At 43.1% G+C, this 14,682-nt stretch overlaps 1 protein-coding gene across 2 annotated transcripts in view; it reads right to left on the bottom strand.

Annotated features, from left to right (window-relative positions):
- Positions 1-14,682, bottom strand: part of PRKCQ (protein kinase C theta) — a 242,426-nt gene that overhangs the window by 127,745 nt on the left and 99,999 nt on the right. For both annotated transcript variants that reach the window (XM_073652454.1, XM_073652453.1), the window contains one exon: positions 1,972-2,171. In XM_073652454.1, coding sequence (XP_073508555.1) covers positions 1,972-2,171 — 200 coding nt within the window. The remainder of the gene's footprint in view (positions 1-1,971; positions 2,172-14,682) is intronic.

Below are 14,682 nucleotides of genomic sequence, written 5' to 3'. Positions count from 1 at the left end.
CGAAACAGAGAAGTTGTTGCAGAACACAAAAAGACAAACTGACAAAAAGGTACTAGAGGTCCCAGAAGGACCAAGCGAACTGACAGAGAAAGGCACCGAAGCACCTGGCTAGAGAGACAAACACTGAAGTCCAGCACAGCCAAAAGGGCGGAGGTGGAATATAAAGGCAGGTGGTCACATGACCGCAAAACACAAGATGGAAAAAAACAAACAGGAGGGTTCTAACAGTACCCCCTCTTTTATGAGGCACCGAAGCACCTGGCTAGAGAAACAGTCAAAACAACACTGAAGTCCAGCCCAGCCAGAAGGGCGGAGCTGGAATAAAAAGGCAGGTGGTCACGTGACCGCAAAACACAAGATGGAAAAAAACAAACAGGAGGGTTCTAACATTAACAGCACCACATGGGCCATGAGCACCGAGTACCAGTCAAGGTAATCATCTGCATGTTACTACTCTTCTAAGCTTTTTCTTCTCATATGTTTCTGTTATTGGCATTTATATATGCTCACATCAAAGAATCTTGTCACTCACCTGGGTTTACTTTTTTCTATGAAGGTAGATACTTTACCTATGGTCTCAGGTTATCTGATTGTGATGATCTCTTATGTGCCTCGTTTTTTTGCTTTGTTTAAGCTGTAATGTTACTTTATTTGCTTCTTATTGATTATTGAATCGCTTATCAATGTCTCAATGAGCTTTGTTTTTGATTTATATGCACTTATTCATATGTAACACTATGACCCTATATCTGTATGTTTCTTATATTTAGATAACCTTGATAAAGGCATTAGCCGAAATGTTGGCAATTCTTGTTCCTTTGGGTCGCTCTCAATAAACTTATTTTTTGGCATCAAAATTTTTAGTTTATTGTGCCGAAGGTATACACTCTATATATATTATATCTTCTCCTTCTGAGCACAAGCTTATAGTCCGTGCAAATCCTCCTTGACTCTTACTTATATTTATCTGTTGACATTGCTGCATGAGAGATTGATTTTTGCAATGTGAGGTGCATGTTTGAAAGATACAATTCATTTAACCATATATTTTGCTGAAGAATTGAAAAAAAAAAAAGTTTTTTGGGTTTTGCTTTTATAGTTTCTACTGTATTGAAAAAAATGATGGCCCCCATAGCTCCATACTCAGTATGATGGCAGCCTCAGGCCCTGATTCAGTATAATGGTCCCCACAGCCTCTCACTTAGTATGATGGCTCCCATTGTCCCTCACTCAGTATGATATTCTAAAGGAAAATGTGGATCCTCTGGGTGCTGGGAGGACAATCCAGTTGTGTATAAAGGTTTTTTATTTGGCTGTAAACTACGCGTTTCGGTGATGATCCGTCCCGTTCATCAAGTATACATCAGGTTTATGCATCAGGTTTATACCTGATGAGGGCGACTGATCATCCTTGAAATGCGTAATTTCCAACCAAATAAAAAATCTTTATCCCCAACTGGAATTGTCCTCCATTGCGGTAGAGCCTGGAGAAACCGCATTTTTATTTTTTCATTGGAATATTAATTGGTTCCCTGCTTTGGCAATCGGAATAGGCGGTTGGAGCAGCAGCCCTGGGTGTTTCCAGTTGAACCTTTTCCATAGTTGTGTCTGTCCAGCACAACTACCCCATTTGAGCAATACAGGTGGGGAAAATAGCCCTCTCATGTTTCACCAGCACTGGCTCACTTTCGCAAAGGATGCTCGAATGAGAAGCCTAAAATAAAAAAAAAACTTACATACTTATGATCTGGTATCATTCCTCCTAACTTGACACTATGTCTCCCAGTATCTGCTGTTTGGCTTCAGCGGTCACTTGACTGCCAGTGGACACATCGTCAACATCAGAGGAACCGATGCTGGTTCGAAAGTTAGGCATGCAGGTTTTTTTACTGTAAGCTGCGCAGTCAAGAAAACCGTAGAGTTGTCCAGTATTGAACAACACCAATAATAAGAAATTGTAATGAGTCTTACCCATATCTCCATCTTGCCATTATTTTTTTTGCATCGTTCAGCCAGAGAAAACAGTTCGATTGTGGTCTCTGATGCCACCCCTGGAGGCCTTCCTTCCACAATTAGATGCATAACTCTTCCTTTGTTAATGTGAGCATCAAATGTGCTCTCCCAAGGTGGAAACATAGTTGGCTTCTTCTGTACAAAAATCTTCCCATTTTCTGCACAGAAAAGAAATGTTAATGTAGTGGTATCTGCAATTACATTGGCCTTATAATATTGGAATGAGTGATAAGAATCAAGCTTAGAATAGTACATTATGCTTGGCCAAAATGCAAATGAATGAGCATAAATGTCAGTTTACCGATGATACGCAACAAAACCACTTACCTTTTTACCAATAACTGCAATATCAGTGCATAAAGAAATTGTTGGGGATTGAGTTTTACAAAGAGATTGTTGTGTGCTATTTCATGATGTCCGGCCTTTAATGTGTGTGAAGAAGAAATGTGAAAAGTGGAGGCCCAGAAACATAGTGGTCAGTGACGGAAATGGTCGTATGATATCTCTTTGAAACTGAAAGACATACATTCCTGCTTTCAACTCTAAAACTAGTGCAGCACAAATATGACAGTCCAGGTCACATAGATTGTCTGTGAAGGAGAAATGTTTTCAGAAGACCAGTTCTATTAAGAAGCAGAAATTCTTATTCACAAAGCTGGCAAGTATGTGCACATATACAGCAGGTGATATAAGTAGTGAACACGTCACCAATTTTCTAAGTAAATATATTTCTAAATTTGCTATTGACATGAAACAACCCATCCAATCCACTCAGGCAAAGGACTCAAACCAAGTATTGAACACGCTTACTGAAATTTAATTAATGCTTTGTACAAAAGCCTTTGTTGGTGATGACAGCTTCAAGATTCCTCCTGTATGGAGAAACTAGTTGCATGCATTGCTCAGGTGTGAGTTTGGCCCATTCTTCCACACAAACATATTTAAAATCCTGATGGTCCCGTGAGAAGACGCACACAGTTAATGCTTAACAGAGTGTCAGCAAGCGAACACCACGTTGCCTAGAGAGTGATGTCGGTGACGGGCCCAGTAGTGACAGTGATGCCCTTTAGGTTGGGGTATTAGGACCAATACATCACTGATGATAGCAGTTATTTAGTGGTAATAATAGAACGATAGTGTGTAAAAAGCATTGTGTCAATATCCTGTTCATCTGAATTACTGTATTCTTCTTGTACCATTACTTGTTTCATTTTCACTGTTTGTGCTATCCCTGATATTGTGCCGAAGGCACCCCTTCTATTGTTTTCATCAAATAAATAGTTGTTGTTTCAAGTTCCTTGCCTCCTCATTGTCTTATTGTCTGCAGTATTGTATCCGCGTACCTGTTAACATTAACTCTAAGCTTTAGTTCCTCCATAAATTTTCTATTGAATTCAGTCAGGTGATTGTCTGGGCCATTCTAGTAGCTTTATTTTCTTTCTCTGAAGCCAATTGAGAGTTCCTTTGGCTGTGTGTTTGGGATCATTGTTTTGATGAAATGTCCAGCATTGTTTCATCTTCATCATCCTGGTGGATAGCAGTATATTTTTTTCAAGAATATCTCTGTACCCATTTATCCTTCCCTCAATAATATGAAATTTGACAGTGCTGTATACTGAAAAACAATCCCACACCATGATGTTCCCACCTCCAAACTTCACTGTTGATATGGTGTTTTTTTGGGTTATATAACTTATATGCAGTGCCTTTTGGCTTCCAAACATGGTGAGTATTATGGCATCCAAAGAGTTCAATATGGTCTCATCTGACTAGACTATATTCTCCCAGTATCTCACAGACTTGTCTAAATGTTGTTGAGCAAACTTTAAACGCGCTTGAACATGCTTTTTGTTCAGCAAAAGAGTCTTGTGTAGTGATCGTGCATACAGGCCATGGAGGTTGAGTGCATAGCTTGTTTCTTTGAAACCATTGTACCTGCTGATTTCAGGTGTTTCTGTAGCTCTCCACAGGTGGTCCTTGGCTCTTTTACAACTCTTCTGATAATTATTTTCACTTCTCTGTCTGAAATCTTGCGGCGAACACCTGGTTGTGGTCAGTTTATGGTGAAAGGAGTTCTTTCCACTTCTGGATTATGGCCCCAGCAGTGCTTAGTGGAACCTTCAGTAGTTTAGAAATTCTTCTGTCACCAATGCCATTTTGTAACAATAAGGTTGCCAAGGTCTTGAGACAGCTCACTAGTTTTAACCATCATGAGATGTTTCTTATGTAACACCTTGTGTAAAACCTTGGTAATGAGACACTGTTATGCTCCTGGGTTCGTACCCATGAGCCTGTGTTTTATGGTTGGCTTCTCTGTCTGCTGAGCCTTTTTTTCTGGGTGTTTAGGCTCTGTTATCCTGGCTGAAGTCTGTTTAGCATAACACAGGTGTTTTCATTTGTCTGCCCTATCACCTTTTGGGTGCGGCTTTATATTCTTTCTCTCTGCTGGCATTTCCTGCTGGTGATAGTCTCATTTGGGTATACAGCCATTCTGATGTAGTTTAAAACCAGTCAGTGAAATTCCAGCTAGGGTTTATCTCTTTGCTGTTTCTGTTCTTCACTCTGCACGTATCTTCTGCCACTTTTTAGGATGTAGGGTGGCATATTATTTAACTATACATACTTTATATTTTATTTTGTATTTCATGCTTTATATTACTCACTCTGGGATGATTTCCTTTTTCAGCACACTTTATTTTTTGCAGGTAATTTAACTCTGCTCTGCCCTCCAGTTCTTTAGCATTCGTCGGCCTTTCAGATAGCACAGGTCCGAGTTGCCATTGATGTAGACTATGGTTAGGGCTATCTCAGCTCAAGCAGGATCCACTAGGGACTGCGGGGTTAGGATCTCTAGTCTGCACAGGAACTGGCAGGGTCGGTTGCAATTTTTTTGCTTTACCTATTTCCCCAAGTGAATTGGTACACCAGCATAACAGACATCCTCTTTAATTGTGAGCAGAGAGCGTTTTAGAAGACAGAGAAGCGGGAAGGTGATGCTAATTATGTTGTCATCGCCGCTCACCTTCTTGGTGGACTCCTCAAAGTTTTGGAGGATGGTACGGATGTCTGACATCCATGTCCACTCCTGAGGTCTTATGTGTGGAGTCTGACTTGAATACCGATGGCCTTGTTGATGCTGGTAGTCAACAACTGCCCTCTTCTGCTCACAAATCCTTCCCAACATCTGCAATGTAGAGTTCCAATGCGTTGGGACATCGCATACCAGTCAGTGAGCTGGAAGCTGCAAATGTTGCACTGCTTAAGAACGGCAAGGGCAGCGGAAGCTGTGGCTAACTTTCTAAAATGGGCACACATGCGGCGTACTTTGACAAGCAGATCCGGCAGATCTGGGTAAGTTTTGAGAAACCGCTGAACCACGAGGTTAATCCTATGGGCCAGGCATGATATGTCTGTAAGCTCGCCTCGCCTCCGAGCCACCACCAGGTTCTGGCCATTGTCACACACGACCATGCCTGACTGTAGGGTCAACAGTGTCAGCCACAGATCTGCCTGCTCTTTCAGATCTGTCCACAACTTTTCAGCGTTGTGTGGTTTGTTACCTAGGCATATTAGCTTCAGCACAGGCTGTTGCCGCTTGGCTGAGGCAGTTTTAAATAGCAGGCCTGTAGTTTACTAATACTATTTTTCACAGAGACCTAGTGTGAATAGCTTGACCGACACACTGCAACAAGATGAAAATGGAAGCCAGAAATGGCTGATTTTGGAACGCAGTTATATGTGATACGTCTGACAGAGAACCACGGTATTAAATAGCAGACCTGTAGTTTACTAATACTATTCTTCACAGAGACCTCATGTGAGTAGCTTCACTGACACACTGCATCAAAATGGAAATGGAGGCCAATATTTTCCACGTTCAGTTCAAATTTCTGGATTTTTATCGCTGTAATATGGAAAAGATCTGGCTGTATTCTACAGTGCTAACAAGCAAATGGAGCAGAAAATGGTGTACTCTGGATTGCTTGTTAAGCAAATAACCAGGATTAAGATAAAAAAAAATTAGCCCTGGCCCCTGTTACCTGGGGCTATGTCTCCAAATATTTGTCACAGCAGGATCAGTCAGAAATTGAACATGAAATGGACCCTCTTGTGCTGTATGATGCACTGCAGCATGTCACATACCCTGCCTGCTTACCTAACTCCTGCTATCACCTTAACCACTGAAAATATGCAGCTGGATTAGTCCTCAGAAGGACTGTTAATTCAGATGGATATATATATACAGTATATGTTGTGGAATACCTATACTAACTATAAACAAGGAAATCTCTCTCTGACTCAGAAGTAGCTCTGCCTACTCTGCCTGTTTCCAGGGTAGACTGCGACAAGCATAGTGGCACCAGGTCTTATATAGACCTGATGATGCTGTGCGGCCAGCCAATCACTGTAATGCCCACAACCAACATGGCTACTGCATTACAGTGCGTGGCAAGAAATCCCTGCATGTTCACTGGTGCTCTGAAGAGCATCAAACATGCAATTCCCGCCCGAGCAACCCAGAAATACTCGCCAAGCGCCGAGCTTGTCGAGCACCGTGATGCTTGGGCGAGTACCGAGTAGTGGCGAGCATGTTCACTCATCACTAATGATGATACATAAAAAGAATGATTCTCAGTTTGCAGATTTCACCTACTTTACAAAACAGTTTTAACATGATTTTTTAGGTCTGTCGTCTCTACCCTGCTCTATAAACTAGTACTATATATAATGCAGTCATAGGAATACCTCATATCAGGGAGGAGCCTCATACTCACTTTCAGTTCCTACATACAGTACAGACCAAAAGTTTGGACACACCTTCTCATTTAAAGATTTTTCTGTATTTTCATGACTATGAAAATTGTACATTCACACTGAAGGCATAAAAACTATGAATTAACACATGTGGAATTATATACTTAACAAAAAAGTGTGAAACAACTGAAAATATGTCTTATATTCTAGGTTATTCAAAGTAGCCACCTTTTGCTTTGATGGCTGCTTTGCACACTCTTGGCATTCTCTTGATGAGCTTCAAGAGGTAGTCACCGGAAATGGTTTTCACTTCACAGGTGTGGCCTGTCAGGTTTAATAAGTGGGATTTCTTGCCTTATAAATGGGGTTGGAACCATCAGTTGTGTTGTGCAGAAGTCTGGTGGATACACAGCTGATAGTCCTACTGAATAGACTGCTAGAATTTGTATTATGGCAAGAAAAAAGCAGCTAAGTAAAGAAAAACGAGTGGCCATCATTACTTTAAGAAATGAAGGTCAGTCAGTGCGAAAAATTGGGCAAACTTTGAAAGTGTCCCCAAGTGCAGTGGCAGAAACCATCAAGCGCTACAAAGAAACTGGCTCACATGAGGACCGCCCCAGGAAAGGAAGACCAAGAGTCACCTCTGCTTCTGAGGATAAGTTTATCCGAGTCACCAGCCTCAGAAATCGCAGGTTAACAGCAGCTCAGATTAGAGACCAGGTCAATGCCACACAGAGTTCTAGCAGCAGACACGTCTCTTCAACAACTGTTAAGAGGAGACTTTGTGCAGCAGGCCTTCATGGTAAAATAGCTGCTAGGAATCCACTGCTAAGGACAGGCAACAAGCAGAAGAGACTTGTTTGGGTTAAAGAACACAAGGAATGGACATTAGACCAGTGGAAATCTGTGCTTTGGTCTAATAAGTCCAAATTTGAGATCTTTGGTTCCAACCACTGTGTCTTTGTGCGACGCAGAAAAGGTGAACGGATGGACTCTACATGCCTGGTTCCCACCGTGAAGCATGGAGGAGGAGGTGTGATGGTGTGGGGGTGCTTTGCTGGTGACACTGTTGGGGATGTATTCAAAATTGAAGGCACACTGAACCAGCATGGCTACCACAGCTTCTTGCAGCGGCATGCTATTCCATCCGGTTTGCGTTTAGTTGGACCATCATTTATTTTTCAACAGGACAATGACCCCAAACACACCTCCAGGCTGTGTAATTGCTATTTGACCAAGAAGGAGAGTGATGGGGTGCTACGCCAGATGACCTGGCCTCCACAGTCACCAGACCTGAACTCAATCCAGATGGTTTGGGGTGAGGTGGACCGCAGAGTGAAGGCAAAAGGGCCAACAAGTGCTAAGCATCTCTGGGAACTCCTTCAAGATTGTTGGAAGACCATTTCTGGTGACTACCTCTTGAAGCTCATCAAGAGAATGCCAAGAGTGTGCAAAGCAGTCATCAAAGCAAAAGGTGGCTACTTTGAAGAACCTAGAATATAAGACATATTTTCAGTTGTTTCACACTTTTTTGTTAAGTATATAATTCCACATGTGTTAATTCATAGTTTTGATGCCTTCAGTGTAAATGTACAATTTTCATAGTCAAGAAAATACAGAAAAATCTTTAAAGGAGAAGGTGTGTCCAAACTTTTGGTCTGTACTGTATGTGACGCGCCCCCTGGGCCAGTGTTGTTTGGGGGGGTTACCCGGAGCCGGATCAGATGGGGGTTGTAGTCTCCGAGTGGCGGTGACCCGGTCCGTGCCCAGGGTGTCAAGCTCAGTGTGTGGCAGTCCTACAGATGTTACTGGATGTTCTTTAGTGTCGACTACGCCACCCGTTGATTTGCGGTCAATACGGCCGCCGCTGCAGCAGGGTCCGCTGAGGCTGATGGTGTGTGTGCAGCTTCTGATAGTATAACCCCCAACGGGAGGGGTATAGCCTCAGGGGGTCAGTTGTAGAGGGTGGTGGTTGTAGTGGTGCAGTGAGGATGGTAATGAAACTCAGAGTCGGGCTGTGCAGTTCAGGGTTTTTACTTACTGCTTTTGTGTTGGTCACTCCGGCCTTGAGTGACCACCCGAGCCGTGCTGCGTCCACCAGGTCCTGGACTCGGCCAACCCCCAGGTGATTCTGGAGCGTGTTCCTGAGCTCCCTTTCTGACTTGTCCTTCTCTCTGGCCTTCCCCACCAGGGATCCACCTAAGTCCGGCTCCCTCAGGCCTCTTGTTGGTAAAACCCTTGTCTCTGGGTTCCCTGACCCTATTCTTGGTTTGCCTTCCGGGTGGATTTAGTGGGTGGTCGTGGCAGATCCTGCCCACGACCTCCGGTCTCTGGCTAAGGATTAGTGCCCTCCACCAGCTTGGGATCCGGTACCCTTGTGCCAACTCTTCACCCTCTGGTCTAATTTTGGGTTCTTGGAGTTCCCTCTTCTCCCCCTCTGGGTCCTTCTTCTCTCCTCTCTCTCACTCTCTTGGCCTTGGAGCTAGCTGAGCTGCTCTGCTTGTCTGACCAAACCTCTACAAAAGACCCTGTTCTAAGATGGTTCCCACCTTATATACTCCCTCTATGTGTGAGCTCAGGTGACCAGCACCCAATGAGCTCCTAGCATTACCCAGACTGCTCCCCCTATCTGCCCCTACACTACTGGGATGTTCCACCCCCCTCCCACTCCAGCCAGTGACAGATGCTGTCGTACCTGCACATTTCTCTAGTGGGAGTACCATTGGTCTGTCCCCCGGAAATGGGATGTATGTAGTGCATGCAGCCTACTGAGCTCAGTTCCACACTCCATCCTTACCCGGGAGTGGAATACCACACCTCTGGCTTGAGGTGTAATACCCCTGTAGCAGCCGAATCCTCAGGGTGCTACATATGTGTAGTGATCAAGCAGGCAGGAAACACAAGTAATGGCTTGTGGATAAACAAGACTGTATTTGGCAGCCAGTTGCAATTATGTGGCTGCACAATGAATAGAGCACTAAATAACTGCTAACAAACTTTTTACACATCTCAACTGGAATTTTGGACCATTCTTTTTTTGCAAACTGCTCCAGGTCTCTCATATTGGAAGGATGCCTTCTACTAACAGCAATGTTAAGATCTCTCCACAGGTGTTTAAAGGGATTTAGATCCAGACTCATTGTTGGTCAGAACTCTCCCACGCTTTGTTTCCATCCATTTCTGAGTGCTTCTTGAAGTATGTTTGGGGTGATAGTCCTGAATTTTTTGTCCTTTTCTGTGAGCCGTTTTTAGTTTTAGTGTTAGGACTCACAAGTATGAGGACCCTTGACATGGGTTGCAAGCTTGCATATTTTGGCCAAAATATCAACCAATACCTCATGTAATGTATTTATCTTATACATTATTTTTCACCTTATTTATTACATATTTTTCCATTTTGCAGGGTGCATCAGGCCCTTTAGTGTTGGTTGGGTGAATTGGGGTGTCTGTCTTGTGGGGTGCCTGTATATAGTGCTGGACAAGAACGCCTGAGCTAATAGTATGGGCGTCATCAATAAGCTGTAAGCCAGACACTGTTTATCACACGTATCTGTGTGACTGGCATTCTATGCAAACCCCATCTGTGTGAATTTTTAATACTACACAGCAACCCCCTCTGTGAATTGGTAGGTTTGTGAGTGGCTGTTTGCATTAGTATTTTGCCCCTGTACTGTCCCTTCCTTTATCATGGCGGTCTGCTGCATCCTGCTAGTGAATTGGTAATCTGATTTAGTGTTGGTAAAGCTGGTGTCTTCTCTGTGATGTATTTTGAATTTTTTGCCCTTTTCGATGAGCCGCCTTTTGCTTTACCAAAAAATCCTATCTTCGTCTCACATGTCCCCAAGACCCTTTCCCAGGAGGATTTTGGCCTACTCACTTACATTTTAAACAAACTACAATCTATCCTTTTTATGTCTGTGTGATAGCAGTGGGGTCCTCCTGAGTCTCCTGCCATAGCGTTTCATTTAATTCAGCTGTCGACTAATAGTTTGCGCTGACACTGATGCACCCTGAGTCTGCAGGACAGCTTGAATTTCTTTGAAACTTAATTGGGACTACTTATCCACCACCCGGATTATCCTGCGTTGAAACCCTTCATCAATTTTTCTTTGCCGTCCACATCCAGGGAGATTAGCTACAGTGCCATAGGCTGTAAACTTCTTGATTATGTTGCGCACCATGGACAAAGGAACATCTGGAGATGGACTTGTAATCTTGAAATTGCTGATATTTTTCAACGATTTTGGTTCTCTAGTCCTCAAACAGTTCTCTTCTCCTCTTTCTATTCTCCATGCTTAGTGTGGCACACACAGACACACAATGCAAAGATTGAGTCAACTTATTCCCTTTTTATCTGGTTTCAGGTGTGATTTTCATACTGCCCACACCTGTCACTTGCCATAGGTGAGTTTGAATGAGCATCACATGCTTGAAACAGAGTTGTTTACCCATAAGTTTATAATGCAATTTTTTTCTTCTATTCTTCATAAGTAGATATTTGTGAAAAGAATGAGGCTTTTCATTTTTCCTCTTGAAAAAGAAAATTGAGCTACAGTAAGTGTTATTATTTAGTATATTATGTAATAAAAATGCAGAAGATATCTTGAATAAAACCCAGAAATATAACAGTTTATGGTAGGGGTGTCCATCCTGAGGCCCGCTGACCACATACTGTACGATCAAGGATGGCCATGAATGCAGCTCAACACAAAATTGTGAGTTTACTTAAAATGCTATGAGATTTTTTGTGACTAAGTGCTGCAATTTGTATTAATGAAGCAGTATGCGGCTTCCAGTGTGTTATCTGCACACTGCAGAGAGTAGAAATGACAACATCAGATGTTACATATGCTCATAGTTACTTTGTGAGGCAGCGATTATCAATTTTTCAACCTTACATTGTTAGTGCTTCCCTCAGTTCATTAGCTTGAATTGAATCACAGTGGGAGGAATCAGGAGAGCCGACAGGAACTTCTAGACCAGGAGCACAAGAGGGCCCCTCTACAAGAACAGTACATGGGCCCCTTTGTTGTCTAATAGCTCATCATAATGTACAATTCCACCTTCTGTGGAGGGGGAAATGGGCCCCCTTGCCTCTTTAGCCCCTAGGTGCCTGTACAGGTTGCACTAATGGTATGTCTGCCCCTGTCCTTGATGGCAGTGAGTGGAGATGTGGAACAAACAACTAATTGTTACCGTCTGTCAGTCTATACAAAGGGGCAAGGAATCAGAGGAAGAAACGGGAGGAGAGCAATATGGAGGAAGTGGAGCATGAAGCATGGTGAAAGAAAAAGGACTGAAAATGAATGTAAGAGGTCAAGAAGGAGAAGGCAGAAGAGAAGCAAGCTGAAAGAGGCAGGAGTAAGAAATAAGGTGTGACGATACAGAGTAAAATCTTAATTATGCCAGACATACTTTCCGATGGCAAGAGCAGCACACCTTTATTTTTATGTTGACTCTTTAATCTGTGTTCTTCTTTAGTTGATTAACACAGACTATTATTTGTATAACCCTGAATGCTATCTGCTCTTTGATTCTGAAACAATGATATGTATTTACAAGAGTCCCTGTGATACCAACTATTTAAATAGATTAGCTAGAACAATGAATGTTTGCTTGATGTGTTAAATACCATTGTAGGGTGTTTGCCAGTCAATCTTGGGGGATGAGCTGTGGAGACTCGAGCACTGTACCTTTACCTCTTACCTGTGCCTGATGACCTCACACAGATGTAAATATAAACAGGGATGTCTGTAGTGCTAGAGACAGATTGAGACTTGTGACAGAATCAGACAGACTTTGGAAGGAGAATGAGAGACATCCTCCAGGACAGCAGATGGGTTGCATGGCATTACCAAAAAGACACAGATTTGAATTCTATATTATTCTAGCCTAAGGGTACCGGCCCTGACTGGAGAGATTTGGATCTGCTCCATTAACCATCAGAGAGACATGGATACATTTTGTGGAATCCAGGAGAGGACGAAGAAGTCACCTGGTGACCATGGATATGTTGTTCTGGGGTTGCTAGGAGGGACCCACCGGTCACCTAGAACCCATGGAGACATTCGGAGTTGCCAGGAGGGACCCACCGGTCGCCTGTCCCCACGAAAACTTTTGGAGAGGCCAGGTTGGGACCCTCGGGTCTCCTGGCCTTGTACCTCGATGGACTGCTAGCTTCCTAAGCTTGCCACTACCTCCTCTCTGTTGGAGCCCACCAGAAGCGGGGGGCCACTGGTTTAGGAAGTTGGCCCTGGAAGTCTCCAAAGTCACAGCTGTTCTATCCCAGGCGGGTCAGCAGAAGGTTGAGACTGTGTAATGTTGTACCATCTTGGGCATTTGCTGGGACTGTTCTATGTGTTTATTGTCAACTTTGTGGCTCAATAAAGTATTGCCACGCTGTTTTACCCTCACCCTGTGTTGTCTGAGTAGCGTTACGCCCACGGAAGATACCAGGTCTTCACATAAGACTTCATAAGTTGTAAGCTACCTGGAGGTTGGGAGCATGAAATAAAGGCAAAAACACAATTTCAGGCGAGGCCACAAAAAGCAAACAGGCCCCACCACCCGTTGTCAGTGACCTAGCTCCTAGGCTGCCCTAGCCTCACTCCACACTGTCGGACTGGCTTACTGGAGGATCCTCAGGTGGGCCTAGGCCGGGCCTCTGTTGGGAGTGAGGTGGGGCTATTTAGTTGCTAAGGGCCCTCATTCCCTTGTGAGACCCTACAAAGCGTCTGATGTGGTGGAATGGTTAATTGCTGGGCCGCCTATCTTAAAAAAACAGAAACTGCACTGATAATGCCAGTTCTACATAATCAGTGCAGGGAAAAAGGACCTTTACTGACATCATGGTAATGTGAAAAAAGTGGTTGTGTGGCCCCAGACAACTACTCATCTTCCAATGAGGCCCAGAGACACCATAAGATTGAACATAAGATTGAAGAACCCTGGTTTACAGAAAAGCAATTATAGATGTGTGAATCATTTTGATAAAAATGAAATTTGAGTTGCATTTTATGAAATTTGCAGGTCCCAGTGAATTCAAACAAATTGTGATTCAATTTGCACAAATTGCTTTAAGACTGCAAGCTGACTTTTTATACATTGTAGAAGACTGCATCAGTCACAGAAGGATGTTATGACCTCAGGGGTGACCACACTGGCTTCCTCAAAATAGCCTGCACTTATCATATCACATGGTATAGCATACCCAAGCAGGAGGGACTATCATAGCCTGTATAAAAGCCAGAGCAGGGAATGCAGCAACCATTTCAGAGTGATTTAGGACAGTGAGAGAACGTTAGAGCTCACAGCTCAGCAATAGAGATTGGAAGAGAAAGTACTGAACATTGGATTAATACTCCAGGCAGTAATGTATTGTATAACTGTAGCATTAAGGAAGATAAGTGTAGTGGTCTGTGAATAATACAGAAATTTAATTGATAAGGGAGGGAACTAGATAGAAGAGGTGCCAGCAGCAGTGCCAGACTCATTATAATTGATCAGTGATATAGTGAAGCTGGTTTCTATCTTGCTGCATTTGAATTACAATTACACATTTTTTCTTTATTTCTAATGCACTAAAAAGCAGCAGTAAGCCAGCACAAAAGTTTTTACAGAAAAAAAGCCTTAAAGGTAATCTTTCAGTAGGATCAACCCACCTAAGCTGTCTATATGATCATGTAGTTCATAGGAAGCTGAATAAAGTGATACTTTGATAGCTGCAATTCGATGTCTTCCAGAGAAATTCACGTTTTTCTTACATGTAAATGAGCTATTCAGGACTATGGGCCAGACCCTGATCTGCATGAAAATCTGGGCCAGAGCTTATTTTAAATAAAAGGAGGGGTTACCATTGTGGGACATGTAACTGACACAGTACAGTAGAACATAAGTTTGTCACATTAAAAACAC

This window comes from Phyllobates terribilis, unplaced genomic scaffold (assembly GCF_046119375.1).
Source record: "Phyllobates terribilis strain yellow unplaced genomic scaffold, ASM4611937v1 Scaffold_11__3_contigs__length_659146591, whole genome shotgun sequence".
Classification (NCBI taxonomy): Eukaryota; Metazoa; Chordata; class Amphibia; order Anura; family Dendrobatidae; genus Phyllobates; species Phyllobates terribilis.
Note: the sequence above shows the minus strand (reverse complement) of the source record. Positions and strands in the feature narration are given on the sequence as shown.